This window comes from Phyllostomus discolor, chromosome 6 (assembly GCF_004126475.2).
Source record: "Phyllostomus discolor isolate MPI-MPIP mPhyDis1 chromosome 6, mPhyDis1.pri.v3, whole genome shotgun sequence".
Taxonomy (NCBI): domain Eukaryota; kingdom Metazoa; phylum Chordata; class Mammalia; order Chiroptera; family Phyllostomidae; genus Phyllostomus; species Phyllostomus discolor.
This window is the reverse complement of record NC_040908.2, coordinates 147,096,646-147,115,777: the sequence shown is the minus strand read 5'-3', so window position 1 is coordinate 147,115,777 and position 19,132 is coordinate 147,096,646. Positions and strand designations below refer to the sequence as shown.

The window sequence follows — 19,132 nt, the reverse complement described above, 5'->3', positions numbered from 1 at the left end:
TGGAAAAGCAGCTTCTGTGGGCCTATAATGCGGGTGGGGTGGGTGTCTCTGGGGATCTCCAAGGCAGGTCATTGTTAGCCACGTCTCAGATATGGCACCAGCTTGCTGGCTCTGTGAGTGGAGGGTTTAGAAAAGGAACAATGACCTTGAGACACCTTGATGCCAGATGCTTCAGTCTCTCCCTGGATACTGCTGGTGCCTTTCAAGCTATTACCCCAGTGCTGGAGCCCAGAGAGAGTGAGTCTGAATGGGTGAGTTCACGTGTGGGTTCTTTAAGAGGAACTGCTTGGGGTTCCAGAAGTTTCTTCCATCAACTCAGTCCCTGCTGATTTTGGCAGCCAGAAGTTGTGGGGATTATCCTCCTGGCATGCAACCCTAGGCTGGGCGGGCTGGTGTGGGTCTGGGACGCCTCGCTCTCGAGATATTCCTCCCAAATTTTTATCCACCACACATGGGTGAGGGGCCAGCCCATTCCACATCTGTGTCCCTCCTCCCAGTCTGGATGGATGTGGTTTCTTTAATTCCACAGTTGTCAGACTTCCATTCAATTCAATTTCTGACAATTCTGACTGTTGTTCTATATTTCAGTTGTAAGTTTGATGTGGTTGTGCAAAGAGGTGAGACATTTCTGACTATGCCACCATCTTGATTGGAAGTCCCCCATTATTACCATCTTTTAAAAAGAATTTTTTAAATTATTTTTAAATCTTTTAATTATTTTATTGTTGTTCAGTTACAGTTGTCTGCATTCCCCCCTTCCCCCCACCCCAGCCAAGCCCACCTCCCTCCCTTGCTCCCACCCTCCCCCTTGGTTTTGTCCATGTGTCATTTATAATAGTTCCTGAAAACCCTTCACCCCATTATCCCCTCCCCCCTCCACTCCAGTTACTGTCAGATTGTTCTTAATTTCAATGCCTCTGGTTATATTTTGCTTGCTTTTTTCTTTTGTTGATTATGTTCCAGTTAAAGGTGAGATCATATGGTATTTGTCCCTCACCACCTGGCTTATTTCACTTAGCATAATGCTGTCCAGTTCCACCCATGCTGTCGCAAAGGGTAGGAGCTCCTTCTTTCTTTCTGCTGTGTAGTACTCCATTGTGCAAATGTACCATAGTTTTTTGATCTACTCATTTACTTTGTGGATCAAAATGGGCATCTAGGTTGCTTCCAGCACTTGGCTATTGTAAATTGTGCTGCTATGAACACTGGGGTGCATAGGTTCTTTTGGATTGGTGTTTCAGGGTTCTTAGGATATAGTCCCAGAAGCAGAACTGCTGGGTCAAAAGGCAGTTCCACTTTTAGTTTTCAAAGGAAATTCCATTCTGTTTTCCGCAGTGACTCTACCAGTCTGCATTCCCACCAACAGTGCACTAGGGTTCCCTTTTCTCCACATCCTAACGCTTGTTTATTGATTTGGTTGTGATGGCCATTCTGACTTGTGTGAAGCAGTATCTAATTGTGGTTTTAATTTGCACCTCTCTGATGGCTAGTGATGCTGAGCATCCTTTCATATGTCTCTGGGCCCTCTGTATGTCCTCCTTGGAGAAGTGTCTGTTCAAGTCTTTTGCCCATTTTTAATTGGGTTTTTTGTCTTCCCAGAGTGGAGTCCTATGAGTTCTTTATATATTTGGGAGATTAAACCCTTGCCCAAGACATCATTGGCAAATATGTTTTCCCTTATAGTTGGTTCTCTTTTCACTTTAATGCAGTTTTCTTTAGCCATGCAGAAGCTTTTTAATTTGATGAGGTCCCATTTATTTATTCTTTCCTTTGTGTCCCTTGCTTTAGGGGACATATCAGTGAAGATATGTCCCCTAAGACATGCTGCTGCTTGGAATGTCTGAGATTTTCCTGCTGATGTTTTTCTCTAAGACTTTTATGGTGTCACAACTTATATTTAAGTCTTTTATCCACCTCAAATTTATTTTTGTGTACAGTGTAAGTTGGTGATCAAGTTTCATTTTTTTGCATGTCGCTGTCCAGATCTCCCAACACCATTTGTTGAAGAGCCTATTTTTACTCCATTTTATGCTTCTTCCCCCTTTGTCAAATATTAATTGACCATAGAGACTTGGGTTTATTTCTGGGTTCTCTGTTCTGTTCCACTGGTCTATGTGTCTGTTCTTACACCAGTACCAGGCTATTTTGATTACAGTGGACTTGCAATACAGTTTGATATCAGGTATTGTGATCCCTCCTACTTTGTTCTTTTTTCTCAAAATTGCTGCATCTATTCAGGGTCATTTATGGTTCCATATAAATTTCTGAAATGTTTGTTCTGTATCTGTGAAATATGTCATCGGTACTTTAATAGGGATTGCACTGAATCTAGAAATCGCTTTGAAGCAGAATCATAGATAAATCATTAATCTCATGGCTCAAAATTTATAAACAAAAGCTAAAACCAATCTGAAAACTAGCCTAACTTTGTTATCCAAAATGTATTTTAATAGTAAATTTGTTTAGTATTACTTTCCCCTCATTTCCCTAATACTTCACACTATAGACGTCAATCCTGAATATTGCTAAATATCAATTGATAATGTTTCTAGCATCACTTAAGGTCCATCACTGGAGGAAGATTAATAACGTTGGTCATTATAAAATTCTTCAAGACCAAGAAATCTGAGGCAGTGCCCAAAAAGAAAGTCAGAAACCAATTCCAATAAAACAGTCAAAACTGGAGAAATGCTTAATGAGTCATAACCACAGTTCCATCCCCGGTGATAACTTAAGGAGAAAGATGTGTCCCCACCTGATGCAGAGACTCGGGACGGAGGCTCCAGAAGTCCCAGACCATGTCTGGGTCCTTCAGGTGTGTTTGAGGGTTTCTCTTCTGGCTGTGGACGAAGGATGGAAACTAAATGGAAAATAAGAGGGGGGAAAAAAACAAGTTTACAAGAATGATGGTGTCTTATACAATGACTATTGCTTGGTTTATGGATTGTAATTCTGAACATTAACAAGTAATTTTAAACTGCCAAACCCTACAGTGAAATGTACTCTCTACTTGTTTCTAGGGCAAAGGGAGCATTTTTACTAATCTGCCACATTCTGCAAGGAAAACTGGACTGCTCCCATTAAGTCAGTGAATCTTAAAATGCCAAATCTAAGACTCATGGTAACCGTAGTAGTTTGATCGTATGAAACAATATTACATACAGAAAAATGTGTTTTAAAAGGTAATCCAGTAGACCCAAATTCTTTTCTTTCCGCCTTTCCCAGGACTTCCCCTCAAATGCAGGTCTATATGGAATATTTAAAATCAATGTAAATCAGCACACATTTGTAGAGGGCAAAATTCTTTATCACCTACCAATATGGCATCCCTGATGAAGAAAATGGGGGTGTTATTCCCCACAAGATCCCAATTACCATCCTCTGTGTAAAATTTCACTGCAAACCCACGAGGGTCACGAACTGTGTCAGCTGAGCCCGATTCTCCAGCTAGAAGATTCAAATGGGACAAAGGAAGCGTGAACAGAGCACTTTGCATCCAGGAAGCCTAAAGTCACAAAGAAACATTGGTGTCTACCCTTTCTAACCCATTCCCTAGAAGTAAATTAGGTGTTTAAGTGCCTAGGTTATTATTTCTACCACCCACCTGCTAGGTTGGTCTACAAAGTAAACAAAAGAATTAATTGAGAGTAATAAGAGAATACAGGCATATCTCAGTTTATTGTGGTTCGCTTAATTGCACTTTATATCACAGATGTTTCGTGTTGAATGCAAGGCACCAGCAGAAAGATGATGACTGGCCTTATTGCAATAACTGCTTTATCGTGGCAGTCTGGGACCGGAACCGCAGTATCCGGAGGCATGCCTGTGTATGGAGTAACAGCTGAAAAGACGATCAGTTTGACATAATGAGAAAGCTTTGATCAAACAGGAAATTAAAATTTAAATTAAAATAAGGGAAGAGAATCATTGTGAAGATTAAAAGAGTTATCAAAAGTATGAAGTTGGTATTAAGAAAATGAGTTAAAATATAGGTTCTTATTCTTAACTTCATTTATAAAGATAAATTCCCAGGTGTTTTTAAAATGAACAGAGACTGAAACAGAAACAGAATCACAACACTGTAGTGTGTTAAGATGTAGCATGACATTAGATCTAATAGATCTAATTCTTACTAGCTCTGTTACGTGAGAAAAGTCACTTAACCTTTTTTTTTTTTTTAAAGATTTTATTTATTTATTTTTAGAGAGGGAAGGGAGAGAGATAGAGAGAGAGAAACATCAATGTGCGGTTGCTGGTGTTATGGCCTGCAACCCAGGAATGTGCCCTGGCTGGGAATCGAACCTGGGACACTTTGGTTCCCAGCCCGCGCTCAATCCACTGAGCTATGCCAGCCAGGGTCACTTAACCTTTTTGAAATAGGAATAATCCCACTTTATAACATAAATCTACACATAAGATATGTATGTAAGCCTGGATGGCATGGAGTTCACACTCAATAAAGGGCAGCTGTGATCACGGTTAGTGAAGAAGAGCACCAGCTCCAGGCTTCCGTTTGAGCCAAATGGCTTCTGCATCAGTGTGCTTTCGTAAGACCTCAAAAAACAGAATTGTAAGTAACTTCCTACCGGTTTCAAAATACGTTTTCTACTGTAAAACTCGGCTACAATTTGGAGAAGGGCATGTTTTCTATCTTTTAATACAGGTTTCTTGAGATTAAGTTGTAAATGAACCCAAATAAGGTACAGGAATAGCACTCAAGCAAAAAGACCGACTTACCAACCGTGGAGAATCGAACTGCAATCGGAGTCCTCTTTCCAACGTGCTCAAACACCTTTGCCTTGCAGTATTTGGTAATGTCATGGGTGACCTCGAAGTAGCCAAAAGCCCCTAACGAGAAAGAGAGAGACATCCTCATCATGAGACCATCACTCAGACTATCAGACCCTCAGTAGGCATCTAGGTGACAAGAGAAACCGACAGTTTGGCACTGGCCTTCTAGGGGCCCCCAATACAATGGGGAAGGGCAGACATCCAAACACAAAATGATGAGAGTAGCATGCAAAGGACTGTTATCGTTCAGTGCTAAATTCGGTGCTGCACAGCTGGAGTCAAGAGGAGGAGGAGTGGGGCTGGCAATGACTAGTCAAGGTTGCCCCAAGGACACAGGGCCTGAGACAGCCTTGAAGTCCAGGTAGGACTTGGGAGGGAAAGAACAAGGAGAGAAGAAAATGCAGGGAAAGAAAGAATCAGCACTTAGGAAGGTCACTGCAGAGCCAAACAACAAACTGAACGACATATCAAAGCCACCGTGGAAAAGGCGTGCAAAGATAACCTGGGAAGGTCAAAGGGGAAATAAAGAAATTAGGAAATCCTAATTGGGAGTCCAAGTAAGCAGCTAAGAGAAAAATGTTTTCTTCCTTTCTATCAAATTTTCTTTTTCCTATTGAGTTTTGCCTTTCTTTTAAACACCACCTCCATCTTTTGTTTCTGTAATATATGCAAGATAAAAGCTTTACAGAAGTTTTGGACCTCCCCACAAAATAACCACAAACCCGCCACCCTAACACAACTATCCTCAATTCTGCACAGCTCATCCCATTCTTTATTAGTTAGTGCACCACCAAAATCTAGTTATAGTTATAGTAGGTTAATGTCTGTATATCCATATTTTCATTCCCTCACTAAACTGTATAATGAAAGAAAAGGAAGATTACTTTTCTTTTCAGTAAGATAAAGTATTTTATATATAATGTTCACTCCAGGTAAATAAGCAGCATTTAATTACTAATCTTGATGGACATTTTTTTTTCCTTTCTCCCAGGAATGGAGATTTGGCACTTCTATTAAAGGAGCTCCAAACCTCTGGAAACTAATTTCTAACCCAGGTCTTATGAAACGATCCTTTTACAATAAACGGGCAGAGCTCTCACCTGCCCCTTTAGCGTGCACGACTCTCTCAGGAATTCTCTCCCGGTCGAAGTGAGCCATTTCATCGGTGAAAACCACATCCTGAACCAGAAGGGGCCCCCGGGGCCCCAGCGTCATGATATTCAGTTTGTCTCCTATGGGATGACCGGCCCCAGTGGTGAGGGCATCAGGTTTCTACATGAACACGAGAGAAAAGGAGAGCAGGAGGGTCAGTACAAAACCACAAACAAAACAGCAACAAAAAACCACGTGAATTTACACTGTCATAATTTACACAGCATTTTGCAATTTTCAGACTTTCTACTTAAAATCTGCTTCAATGTATTGTGTCCAAAGTATTAAAAGATATGCCACTGTCTTAAATTTATAGTCGGGTCTCGGAAGTCCTTGATAAATCTCAACACCAATCTGCTAGGAAATCTGCTCTGAGGAGCAGAAGGATAAGCAACCCGCCAACCGGCTCGGCTCCTGCTCTAGATACAGCCATCGGGCTCCACACCCCCAGACAGGGGTCCCCAAAAAGGGATCATATGCACTCAGCGCGGAATGTCCAAACTAACAGCGAGAGGATGGTCTCTAGAAGCTACACTCGTTAGCGCTCTACTCAGAACTCACAAACACTTTATTCCGACAACAGGTATGAAAGTGGGTCCATCCTGCTCATTCCTCTCAAGCAACGCATAACAGCTCTTTATGTTTCTTTTCAATTCCCCAAACAGAAAACGTCGATGGCTTTTCTTGTCACTGAAAATAAACCATTACTGGTAAGGTGGATGATAGTGTTCATTTTCTAAAGACGTCAAATGTCTCTGAAATAGGATAGGTTATTTTACTGTAATAAAGCACTGATTCTAATCCACTTGATTCTTCCATTTCAGGTACATCAGAAGCCTCTCAGCCGGCCCTCCTCCAGGGAGGGAGCAGTGTGTTTTTAGCCCGCTACGATCCTGGGCGACTCGCAGCTTCATCTTCGTTCATCGTCACACACTCTGCTTTTGAGGCCGGACAGCCAGCTCCCCGGGGCCTTCCCCCGAGCTGGGGCATCAGGGGAGGTGAGTGGGTGAGCCACACCTGTCCTGGAGGACAGCTCACACGCGTCTACTGATGAAAGTCAACAGCACGTTCACCTCCCCTAAGAAAGCATTCTGCTTGCAATTTCCACAGCCTGCAGTGGAGTATATGACAACATTTACTCTCAGTGCACAGCTGTCCTGAATATTAAAATAAAGGTAGTACCTGCCTCTTAAAAAACAACTATAAAAGTACTGTGAGCTCTTTGGGAAAATGCACTCAATAAGAGATGTGAAGAAGGCTCTCTCGAGCACTAATTAAACCTTAACCACTAAGCGTTCTGCTCACACTGAAATTGGAAGAGGTCAACCTGGCTCCACGGAGAAACCCTGAGCACTGGCCTCACCGAACTCTGAGCTCTGGCCTGGGTCCCACTTCCAGCACTGCCAATCGCCACACGTACAGCTACCAGCAAGTTACTTATTATTTCTGAGTTGCCAGTTTTCATCTGCAGAGTGGATAAAACTCTTTTTTTTGTGGACAAAAAAAATGACTACCACCCAGAGTGAATACATAGATTAAAAGACTAAATGTACGCAAAATGCAGGCCACACACTCAAGCACATACATGCTACCACCGCACTGGCTATGAGACACCGACCCGATAGCAGAAGCAAAGCCTTTTAGGTTTTATTTCTTAGAGACCATGACAGATGTGTAGGATCCATCCAGACTCTCTCAACCTACCCCTCACCCACCCAGCAGCAAACCTTTCCAAACTATACACAGTGTAAGGGTCAACGGTTACCACCGATCACACCACCCTCTTCTGAAAATCCACGCGTGTATATCACACATCGACACTGTATACTTTCATGTAAAATTTAAAGTAGAAAATGAATCACAAAAAGGAGTTAAACTATACTACTTCCCCTTTACTTTAAACCTAAACCTTAACTTTTCAACCTTGGCTGTCACTGGCATCACCGGGGCACTTTTTAAAGCACACTGATGCCTGGATCAGCACCCTGTTTAGTGACGTCATTAGTCTGGGTGACACCTGGGAAGAAGGACTTTTTAACTTCCTAGGTAACTCATAGACGAAGCCGGGAGTACAAACCACCGACCTACCACTTCTGCATAATCTGCGGAGTGTCATTTACATCCCTGCACCCCCAATGCTGGGTAGGGGCTGCCACTAACAGATGAGACCACATCACGTGCCCCCTCCTTCTGACCAGGTCAAGATGATAAGGTCAATAATAAAAACCACGTCCAAAGGAGGCAGTTGCAGAGTACTTCAACGAATTAATGAATCAATCTATTGGTCAACTAAAAAATGAGACGCTGTTGCCTGATGCCACTGAATCACAGAACCTTAGCGTGGGAGTGCTGGAATCTGGCCCCCACCGGGCCCCTCCCACCAATGCAGGAGCCGCCTCCCTAACACCCGCCCTGTTAAGGAGTGAAATGTGCATTTGTGAGTTATAAATAGAGCATTCAACATCTCTTCCAATTCCCTGCTCTACTAGGTCAACTGTCCTCATTTTTAGCAGCTTTCCTTACACAAGCTGACGTATACGTAATTTGTCTTCAAAACACGTGGGGCAGGAAAAGCTTCAGCAGAGTCAGCAACACAGAAGGGAGGCCAGTGGCAGAGACCAGAAAGGGAAGATCCCCGACTTCAACAGATGTTCCGGGCGACCTCAGATAACACGTACTGAACTAAGGGTAAGAGAGAATTTGCCAGAAGGTGAGGAGAAGGATGCAGTATATTGGTTGGGATGAAGAGTTAATGCAATGAACCTTTGCTAAATAAAATGAGGGGTGGGACTGGGAAATGGACTATGGAAAGCAAATTTTTATAAATCATTTCTGAAAAAGCTACAAGGCTTTGGAGAAGCTTCTAGAGGATAACAATATTCCAGTGTGCACAGAGGTATTGCCTCATAATGCCCTCTGATCTCAGTAGTGCCCATGTTATGGGGAAGTGAAAATGGACACTCCGGGGTTAAGGGTTCTTCCAAACAGAACCCAAGACAAAATGAGTCAAAAGCAGTTATTCAATGTATCTCCTTGCCTCAAAGGAAGCTATATTCCAACTGCATCTCCAAAATACTACAAAACAGGCAACCTAATTACCTCCTTAGCTTCCCTTTTCCACTCTCTAGGAAGATTTAGAGTCAAGAAGAAAAGATACCTTAAGATTTAAATTAAAATCACTCAATAGCATTCAAAAAATATTTACTGAGTACCTACTATGCGTTAGGTGCTGGGGACTAAAGCAGCAAACATCAAAATTTCTGCTCTCGTGGAGCTTATATTCAATTGAGAATGTTAAGTATTATATTATTTAGAGTAGCAAAAGCTTAGAAAGAGCTTAAATGTTCAAAAATAAGGAAACAATTAATTACTGATGGTACAACCATAAGATGAAATATACCACCATTAAAATGTTTACCCACAGAAAAACTTTAATAACAATAAAACTATTATTACATTTAGGTGCTATAATTATGTATTTTCATTTTCTTTAGATTTCTATTTTCTTCCCTAAAATTATTTTTAAGTCAGAAATTCCTTTTCTATATCTAAATAGCAAAAGATTTCTTTTTTAAAAGATTTTGTTTATTATATTTTTAAACTGATAAGAACAGATACTACACTTGATCTTAGCCAAAAGGCTGAGAAGTGGTATTTATTTTATTTTTAGAGATGGGGAAGGGAGGAAGAAAGAGAGGGAGAGAAACATCAATGTGTGGTTGCCTCTCACACACAACCCCCTGGAGACCCAGTCCACAACCCAGGCATGTGTCCTGACTGGGATTCAAACCAGTGACCCTTTGGTTCATAGACCAGCACTCAATCCACTGAGCCACATCAGCCAGGGCTAAATATCAAAAGTTTTTCAAATTAGTTATATCTTTATATTGACTTAATGAAGGCAATATGATCCACTCTCACATAATAAACATAAAATTCCTAAAGATATTTTTAATGAATAGGGTATATCACTGCAAGTGTCCACTCCTAATAACTTTTTTAATTACTTCCTAAAAACTCCCTAAAACATGCTTAGTTTTCATTTGCCTATATAAATTTAGAGACAACTGAAATTTTATTTGAAGATATACACCATGTCTTCAGCTTTAAATGACTTTATATAAAACAAAGAAACAAAAATACATATATATATATATATATATATATATATATATATATAATCATTTTAAGGGAGAAGTCCCTAATACGACTCCTCCACTCTCTTCAAAGAAATAATTACAACTCAGAAGGAAAATGCTTCAAGAGTGAGCCCCTGTTCAGTACAGGCCCTTAAACAAATGTAAACTACCATATTTCATCAATGATAACATAGGCAATTTCCAAATCATTTTTAATTACAGTTGACATGCATTATCATATTAGTTTATATTGTATCATTGTATTAGGGATGGCTTCACATTCTCAGATATCAATACAGAATATACCTGATATTTTCCAGCAAACTGCTGCCTAGCAGTCTACATTTATTCAGCAAAGGTTCATCAAGTACCCACAATATGCACACTCATGTACAGAAAACCAAGGACGATCCTGGTTCTCAAAAACAAATTTGGTGGGAGCAGGGACTGGCAGCGTCCAGGCCTCCTGGGAAGGGGAGAGGCGTGCCTGACCCAGCAGTTTGGGAAAAGGACCCAGGGCTGCCCTGGCGACACCACCCCTTCTACCCCCCACCCCCACCCAGACCTTTCCTCCATAGAAACCAGCAGGGCCCAGGCGGCAGGCCCAGGCGGCTCACAAGCTTCTTGCTCTCCTGCGGGGTGAGGGCAGGGTAAGCCTGGTGATCTCCAGGGCTGCCTTATCTCCAGAAAACCTTCTTAGCCAAAACTCTACACCACACCGTCTAATCAGGCCTCTGCCAGTAATAAAGATAATATTTTGATCTCCACCCATTCCGCTGACTTGTTTATCTCTCATCTTGAGCATGGGATATATGTGTGAGAGGCTTTATTTGTTGGAGACACTCACACCCAAAAACATCACTAGTAACAGCTTGCCAACAGGCATTGTTCTACGCTCTTCACTCAGCTCACCACATTTATTCTGCCTCTCTGAAGCACGTACTATTATTATTCCCAATATACAGAAAAGGAAACGGACGCACTGGGAGGCTATACAACTTGCTCAAGGTCACCCACCTAGAATGGGGAAGAATCAGAATGTGAACCCAAGCAGGCAGGCTCAAAAACCCTAACTCTTAACCACAGCACTATCCCGCCTCTTAAAACAACGTAGTTGACATGTTCTGTCCACATTCTAGGGCCTGGGGAGCCCTCCTATGTTGCAATGCAGAGATGAATTCCCCCAATTCTCCAGGGTAAAAATGTTTAGCCCATTTTAAATATGGAGAAACCAAAGGGGGTGGGGGGTGAAGTCACCTGCCCAAGTGGTGAAGTCACAATTTGAATCTGGCCTCTAAAGCCTGGCCCTTCGCTGACTGACTAGACTAAATGAAAGCACTACAAACTGTCTGTGACCACCGTAAGAAAATTAGAGACTTCAGAGACATATCCACCAAGGCAATGTGTGAAGCTTATTCAGATATGGATTGGAACGAAGCATTACAAAAGCGACAGAGTCAGCGTCGGGGGTCTCCATGACCACCGCCAGCCAGGTGATTCCTTAGGAGGACTCGGAACTCAGCACCTAGGCACACTCAGGCTGTAACACATCACAGCATTTTCATTCAAAGCAAAATCAGCAAGGAGAATGGACGCATGGGGTGAAGTCCAGAGGAAACCAGGGTGAGCTTCCAAGAGTCCTCTCCCAGTGGAGTGACACAGGACACACTTAATTCCCCCAGCAACAAGTTGTGGCAACATCTGTGACACTGTGTCTAGCAAGGAAGCTCACTGAAAACCCAGCGCTCAACATTTGCATTGGAGGCTGATCACGAAGGCAACTTCTGACTCCCAGAAGCCAAGCGGATGCTCAGCATAAACTGCATTGTGTGCACCACCAGCTTAGGCACAGCAAGCCATTCTTATCAGCTGGCGGGGGAGGCACCTTTCCAAAATCCAAGTTCCAGAGCCAGCCAAGGGGGCCCCCTTGCAAATACAGGCATCTCCCCTTATCCACGGTTTAACCTCCTGCAATTTCAGGTCCCAGCAACCACCTGCAGTCTGAAAATATCAAATGGAAAACTCCAGAGATTTTGAAAGAGCCTACATCCACATGACTTTTATTTCAGCATAGTTATAATTGTTCTGTTATTATTAGTTATTGTTGTTAGTTTCTTATTGCCTTCTTGTGCCTAATTTATAAATTAAACTTGACCACAGGTCTGTACGTATTAAAGAAAAAGTGTGTGTGTGTGTGTGTGTGTGTGTGTGTGTGTGTAAATAGGGTTTGGTAATATCTGTGGTTTCAGGCACCCAGTGTCGGTCCTAAAACCTCCCCCGAGGATAAGGGAGGACCGCTAGAGTTGCTGATATTTTTTTCCTCTGTTCTTGGTGAGTTGCCAACAAGAAACGATCAACAGGTTGTTAGTGGTTTTCAATAATTAGCAAATATTTAGAATAATCCTATGAAAAACGAAATTGAAAATGCATAGAATAATGGCTGTTACGAAAGAAGTTATCTCTGTCTTGAAACTGTCTTTATTAAATAATAGTCCGGCAGCACTGGGAGCTGGAAGGTCCTTCAATTTAAAAAAAAAAAGTAGGGAACAAGGGATAGAAAGACTCAAAAGATAAAGGAAAATTGATCCATAAATGTAAAGATTCCTTTACTCTTCACAACAGAAATTATAGTAGTCACAACACTCGGAAAGAAAATAAAGAACAAAAATGAAGAGAGAATAAAAATAAATATCTGCTTGTTTTTATGTTTTTGCAATAAGCCTCTTTTTTCTTACCTGGAAAAAATATAAAGTGGTCTAAATATTTGCAAACAGAAATAGAAGCTCAGAAACTTTTACTCCATTACTCAACAACGTGTCTATCTGCCTCTCCGCCCCTGGCCCCCAACACAGCATGGCCCAGCAATTCCATTCCTAGGTAGTTCCCGAGAGAAACGAAACCATGTGTGCACAGAGCATTAGATTATCGATCACCGCTTCGGCCATCCCAAATACTGGCAGTGTTACTTCAGTGCAGTAATCGAGCTACTGGAAAAAATACACAGACCCTCACAGGCACTTCTTATGACTCACTGGCAGGAAAGGAGCTAAAACCCAACCTCCCTCCCAGGTAAAAAGGAAACTGTTTTAAAACATAGGTTTTAAATAATCATCCAATTTTTAAGGGAGCAGAGGCCACTAATTAAGTCTAAGTGTTGCCATGGGAGAGCCAGTGGCATTCTAAGCAGTGAACAACAAAGTTCCATTTAAGTTTCATCCAAAGTGACTAGGAATACCTGGAAAACCTACCTCCCTCCTCTGAAAGGACTTTGAAAAGAAAAGAAATAAAAATTTTAAAGAAAATTGGAGTCATATCTATGGGCATCTGTGATTCAATGTTCACTCATTAAAGTTTACAAAACTCCCAGTTCACTTGTCAGCAACAGAATCTGACCACAAGGAGAGACACCCAGTAACTTGCTTTCCTGCTGGCAGCACTCTGACTGCACAGGAGAATACACCCAGCATGGCGTCTGGGTCTCAGAGGAGGAGGACACTACGTGGTGCCATCTGACAGCAGTCCAAACCGGAGGATGAGGGCACTACGTGGTGCCATCTGACAGCAGTCCAAACCGAGAGCTTGCACGGCTCAGCAAAAGTAAAAACAACTTGGGGAGCAAGGGAGGGAATACTGATACAGAGCTTCCCACCTATATAACAGCATTTGCCACCCTGGCTGGTATAGCTCAGTGGATTGGGCATGAGCTGGGGACTAAAGGGTCGTGGGTTCGATTCCCAGTCAGGGCACATGCCTGGGTTGCAGGCCAAGTCCCCAGTGGGGGCCACATGAGAAGCAACTACACATTGATATTTCTCTCCCACTCTTTCTCCCTCCCTTCCCCTCTCTCTAAAAATGAATAAAAATAAAAAATCTTTAAAAGAAAACAAAACAGAAAAAAAAAGCATTTGCCAAGCAAGGGAGATTTTAAAAACATTTTCACCATTACTGTCAAAATGTTCTAACAGAAAGAACATTTTAATGTCAGAAATAAAAAAGGAAATAATCTTTAAAAAGTGTTGATGTCTTTTTGCCTTTCGCCACATCACAAGCAAATGGCTGGACAGATTTTCACCAAACACGGGATGTATGCTTTGGATAATGCAGTTCAAGGTCAGCTATGTGGACACAAGGATACAATACATTTCCCAGTCTCCCTCATGGTTAGGTGAGGCCATGTGACAGACTTTTAGCCACAGAGTGTGAGTAGAAGTGACCTACACCACTTCCAGCCTGGCCCCTAGACCTCCCATACACACCCATGCTCTCAACCTTCTGTGGCTGGACAGCGATGCACACGCAACCTCAACAGTCGAGTGTTGACAAAGGGGGGGTCTCCCTCAGCCTGAAGCCTGCAATAACTGTGGGCAGCAGGGTTACACGCCCCTCTTCTACCACAGATCACTTTGGCTCATCATGTGAGAGAACGAAGTTTCTAGTATGTTTACACCACTCTACATTTTGAGATCTATCATGACAGCACTTAGCCCACACATGATTTAACTTTAAATATGGGCTATGAATCAATAATAAAAAGGAATCCAATTTTTAAAAATACTTTATTTATTTCTAGAGAGGGGGAAGGGAGGGAAGGAGAGAAACATCATTGTGTGGTTGCCCCTTCCACGCCCCCAGCTGAGGACCTGGCCTGCAACCCAGTTATGCGCCCTGACTGGGAATCGAACCGGCAGCCCTTTGGTTCACAGGCCAGCACTCAATCCACTGAGCCATACCAGCCAGGGCAGAAAACCCAATTTTTAAAGAACAAAATATTTCAACTGATACTTTCAAAGAACACATACCAATAGTCAATAAGCACACAGAAAGATGCTCAGCACCACTGACCATCAGAGCAACTCGAGTTACAACTGCAATGAGATGCCACTTCACAGCCACCGGAAGACCTAAAAGACTGACAGCACCAAACACTGACAGGATGTACAGCAACTCGGACTCTCATACACCGACGACGGCAGTGAAAAATGGTACAACTGTTTTGGAAAAAGGCCGAGCAGTTTCTCATAAAACATTCACATACCCTATGACCCAGCAATTCTACTCCTAGGTATTTCCCAAGAGAAATGAAAGCATGTGTGCACAAAAGACTTGTATAAGAGTTTTCATAGGAACTTTATTCATAATAGCCAAACCCTACAAATAGCCCAGGTATCCAGCAACAGGATAAACAAATGGCGGTGTACCGTTCAACACAATGCATTCGGCAATTAAAAAAAAAACAAAAACTGATGCATGCAACAATATGAATGAATCTGAACAGTCTTTTTAGTCTTAAAACATTGTTGTTGAATGAAAGAAGCATTACACAAAAAAGTGATGACTCAAATCAGTGAGTGATTCAAAAAGAAAATCAACAGTGGTTGCCTAGGGCAGGATTGTAGGAAATGACTGGGAAAGGGCATGAGGGAGATTTCCAGGGCATGAGGGAGATCACCTTCTATAGGGAGTAGGATTCACAGGTGTACATATCATAGAATGGCCCACTTAATTTTTGTGTATTTCACTGTGTTTAAGCATTACCTTAAAAACATAAGCATCGTGCTCTGTTCATTTGTATGCTTAGTGTTAAGGGGTAAAGTCTACTGATACAAACAAGTTACTCTGAAAAAAAATGGGTTAATGAATGCATGAAGGAATGGATGGAGGGAACACATGTAATAAAAGATATATAACAAAATGCTCATTGTAGAGTCTAGATGGTGGACATATGGGTATGCACCGCAGAGTTCTTTCAACTTTTCTGAATGTTAGAAATGTTTGATAATAAAGCACTGAAAAATTATACAGGCTTTGTGACATATGCAAAATTCCTTTTGCTGGGTATGAGGCAGAAGTCACTTCAAAAAAAATCAGCTGTTTTCACTCAGAGCATCTGAAAGTGAGGAATAACAAGACATTAGTGGAACTGACAATCAGGACAATGTGCACCGTGCATGACAATGCCAAGGGCAGAGGAAACAGCAGTATTTCAACCACTAGTCCCCTGATTATGCATGTGCTTTGTGGGCCAGCTGTTTCTGACAGGGGCAACCATGAGGGGTACAGCACCGGCAGGGTCTTCAGGACTTAACAACAGTTCATGATTCGCCCAAACAACAAAGAGGCAAGCTAGCCTCAGGATGAAGGGGAGTCCTTTAAAAGGAACACATTTTGTTTTATGAAAAATGCATGACATTGTCCACATTTTTCTCAGTTCACCAAGTATTCATGAAAACTTCTGTGTGAATTGGATTTAGCAACCACTGGGTATGGAAAAGTCCTGCCCGCCAAGAGCTGACTTCTGATTCTGACTCCGCCACAACCCAGTTGCATGTGCTTGACAAACAAGACTCCAAGTCTCTCTGGTTCACTTTGATTAAAAATGTACGAAAAACTGAACTAGCCTACTGGCATACAATAAAGGACAGGATGGGAGGTATTTTCCAGGCCCTAAGAGAATGGCAGCCTTCTCACAAACAGGGAACCAACTATAAATCAATCCGTGTGCCCTTAGTATTAATACCCATTTCAGGAATACTATGTCAGTTTTGAAAAGGAACACTAGGCAAGATGAGGAAAAACGGAACTCTAGTCTTCTGCCATTAACCAGCTGCCACCAGAACTGAGCAAGTCCCTCAGACTCTCTGGGCCAATTTGATAAAAAGACGACTCAGGCCAGATGTGCTCTTATCTAACCCAGCTTCCTCAAAGATGCTCTTGAAGACTCTGGGTTCAGGCCAAGAACGCCTCACCCACCACCACTGGGCCAAAGCCCTACACATCTTCAAAGGTCTTGTTAAGACATCACCTTCTTTGGGAAGCCTGTCAGGCAAAGTCAGTCCCTCCCTTTACACTTTACAGACACCAATACAAGAGCCCTCACCGCAGCGGATGGCAATCACCTTTCTGCATTGTGTCCCAGACTAGACTTTGAGCTTCAGGATCTCACTGGATCCTAGTTCGGGCCTCACTGGATTTTGTATACCTCCTCCCAGCACAGAGCCTTGTACATGCACATACTCAAAGAATGCGTGTGAATAAACGTATTAATTAATCCCTATTGTCGCTTCTAGCCCTAAGATGCTAGGGTTGATGTTTTCCAGTGCAAATGAAATAACGGGTGTAAAATTCTTTTATTTATTACTTTAATGCTGTAAATTTTAAGTATCAGTCACGGCGACTGGTGTTGAGGGTCATCGAGAAAATAAAACACGGTCCCTAATTCCATGGCAGTCCGTAAATATGAAAGCGTGTAGTTACTGTTCGGGCAAGATCAAAACAGAGCCTGTTCTCACTTCCTCCTTCACTTCCTTTCTCGAAGCTGCAGCTCTCTGCCTCTTTCTGCACGCGCCTCCATTTCTCCCTCAGACCGTGACCTCCGTCCCAGCTGGCGAAAGTGCAAAATTCCGAGCCAGCCACCTGAGCCCTACAAGCCTGCACCAACCACCCGAGCCCTACAAGCCTCCACCAACCACTGATGACAAACCTTGCAGGCCGGCTCCCCCGCCCCCCGCCCCAGGGCCCTCATCCCTCCTCCCCGCGAATGTAGCTCCATCTGGAACAAAAAGCAGCCCCAGGCCCAGTCCGTGATCAGGGGTACAGCCCAGGAACGTCACCGCGCTGGGGGACGCCAAGGCCGTTACTCGCGGGTGTTCGGCTTTCGGAGAGCGCAGGGTGTACCTGCGTGGTCCGCTGCTCCTTCCAAAACTTCAACTGGTCGCTGGCTGGATCCCGGCTGTCCGCCATGGTGTCAGGCTTGTGTCGCAGATCGTTATACGCGACCTCGGCTCTAGTGGCTTCACCCTCAGCGGGCCAGAGCGTCCACCGCGCGTCTGCAGCCCGGGCTGAAGTGGGTGACTTTAGCTTCGGCCAATCAGCTCCGCCCCTCGTCCCAGAAGGAGGGCTGCCTTCTGATTGGCCCTTGCTGCTCCAGGCCAAACAGAATTGCAGCCAAGTAAGGGCGGGGCAGAGGGGTCAGGAGCAGGGTGGGCGAAGAGTGGAGGGATCAGGAGCCTGGTTTTGTGGAGGGAGGCGCGACCTGAGTACTGGGAAAGGCTGGGGAGCGGTGTGACAGGGAGGGGAGCCACCCCCAAGATTAATGAACCCAGGGCCGACACTCCCCTGCCCACCCCGCTTACAGGACCTTGACTCTCACCCTGGTTATCAGAATCTTTCAGGCTGTCCTGCGAAGTAGCTGTTGGTGGCCTGCCAGCTTTGCAGGGGCACTGATGGGTGGGGCTTTGGATTCTGTAAACCTGCTCTCAGCTCTTTATAAGTCAGGAATCCTTGGTTGAAGTTCTCTGGGCAAAATGAGGTTTTGACATACCCTAAAGGTAGTATTATTTACAACTGAAGGATTGATGGGAATTTGGAATAAATGCCGACACTGATTCTGCAATTAAGTCTCATCTAGGAATCTTACTTTCAAGTATTACATTATTTTTTCTTTAAGACACACTATGCACAGAAAAACATGCCATTTTGAAAAATGTAGAAAAATGAAACATTGACAAGTTCTTGATGGTGTTAATAGTCTACAATTCATAGCAAGAGAGGCCAACCTTTTAGAGTCCTCTTTGGATTAGCAACTCCCTCTTTTTCAATGCCTACTATGTGCAAGAGGCTGCTAGACAGTTGCTAGACTATCACTTAATTTTAACAATCTCATGATGAAAATTTATTATTCCCATTTTAAATATGAAGAATCTGATGCTTAAGAGAGGAGCTGATCTAAAGCTTAAATATTAGTTAAATGTTAGAGCCTTGACCATCTGTCTTCCAATTTCAAAGTGTGGGCCCTGAACCACTATGCAATCCTTCCCATCTAAGAATATTAAAAAATTCTGTGTCTTTAAAGAGCAACATAGTTGGAAAGTAAAATATTTAGTTAATCATTGACTAATTTGTCATTGTAATCAAATGAATTGAATGACTTTTTTCCCTCAGGTGTTAAGATTTATCTTTAAAAAGTGAAAAGTAAAATATTTAGTAAGTCATGGACTAGTTTATCATTTTAATCAAATGGTTGAATAATTCCCCCCACCAAGTGCTAAAGA

At 42.8% G+C, this 19,132-nt stretch overlaps 1 protein-coding gene and 1 pseudogene across 1 annotated transcript in view; both read right to left on the bottom strand.

Moving 5' to 3' along the window:
- CAT (catalase) overlaps nucleotides 1-17,951 on the bottom strand; it is a 37,473-nt gene extending 19,522 nt beyond the window's left edge. Inside the window, exons 1-5 of the mRNA XM_028515484.2 lie at nucleotides 17,757-17,951; nucleotides 5,892-6,063; nucleotides 4,738-4,848; nucleotides 3,317-3,447; nucleotides 2,756-2,860 (exon numbers count right to left, since the gene is read on the bottom strand). Coding sequence (XP_028371285.1) covers nucleotides 2,756-2,860; nucleotides 3,317-3,447; nucleotides 4,738-4,848; nucleotides 5,892-6,063; nucleotides 17,757-17,822 — 585 coding nt within the window. The 5' untranslated portion in view covers nucleotides 17,823-17,951. The remainder of the gene's footprint in view (nucleotides 1-2,755; nucleotides 2,861-3,316; nucleotides 3,448-4,737; nucleotides 4,849-5,891; nucleotides 6,064-17,756) is intronic.
- On the bottom strand, nucleotides 9,502-9,596 carry LOC114501249 (annotated as a pseudogene).
- Nucleotides 17,952-19,132: the final 1,181 nt, after the last annotated feature.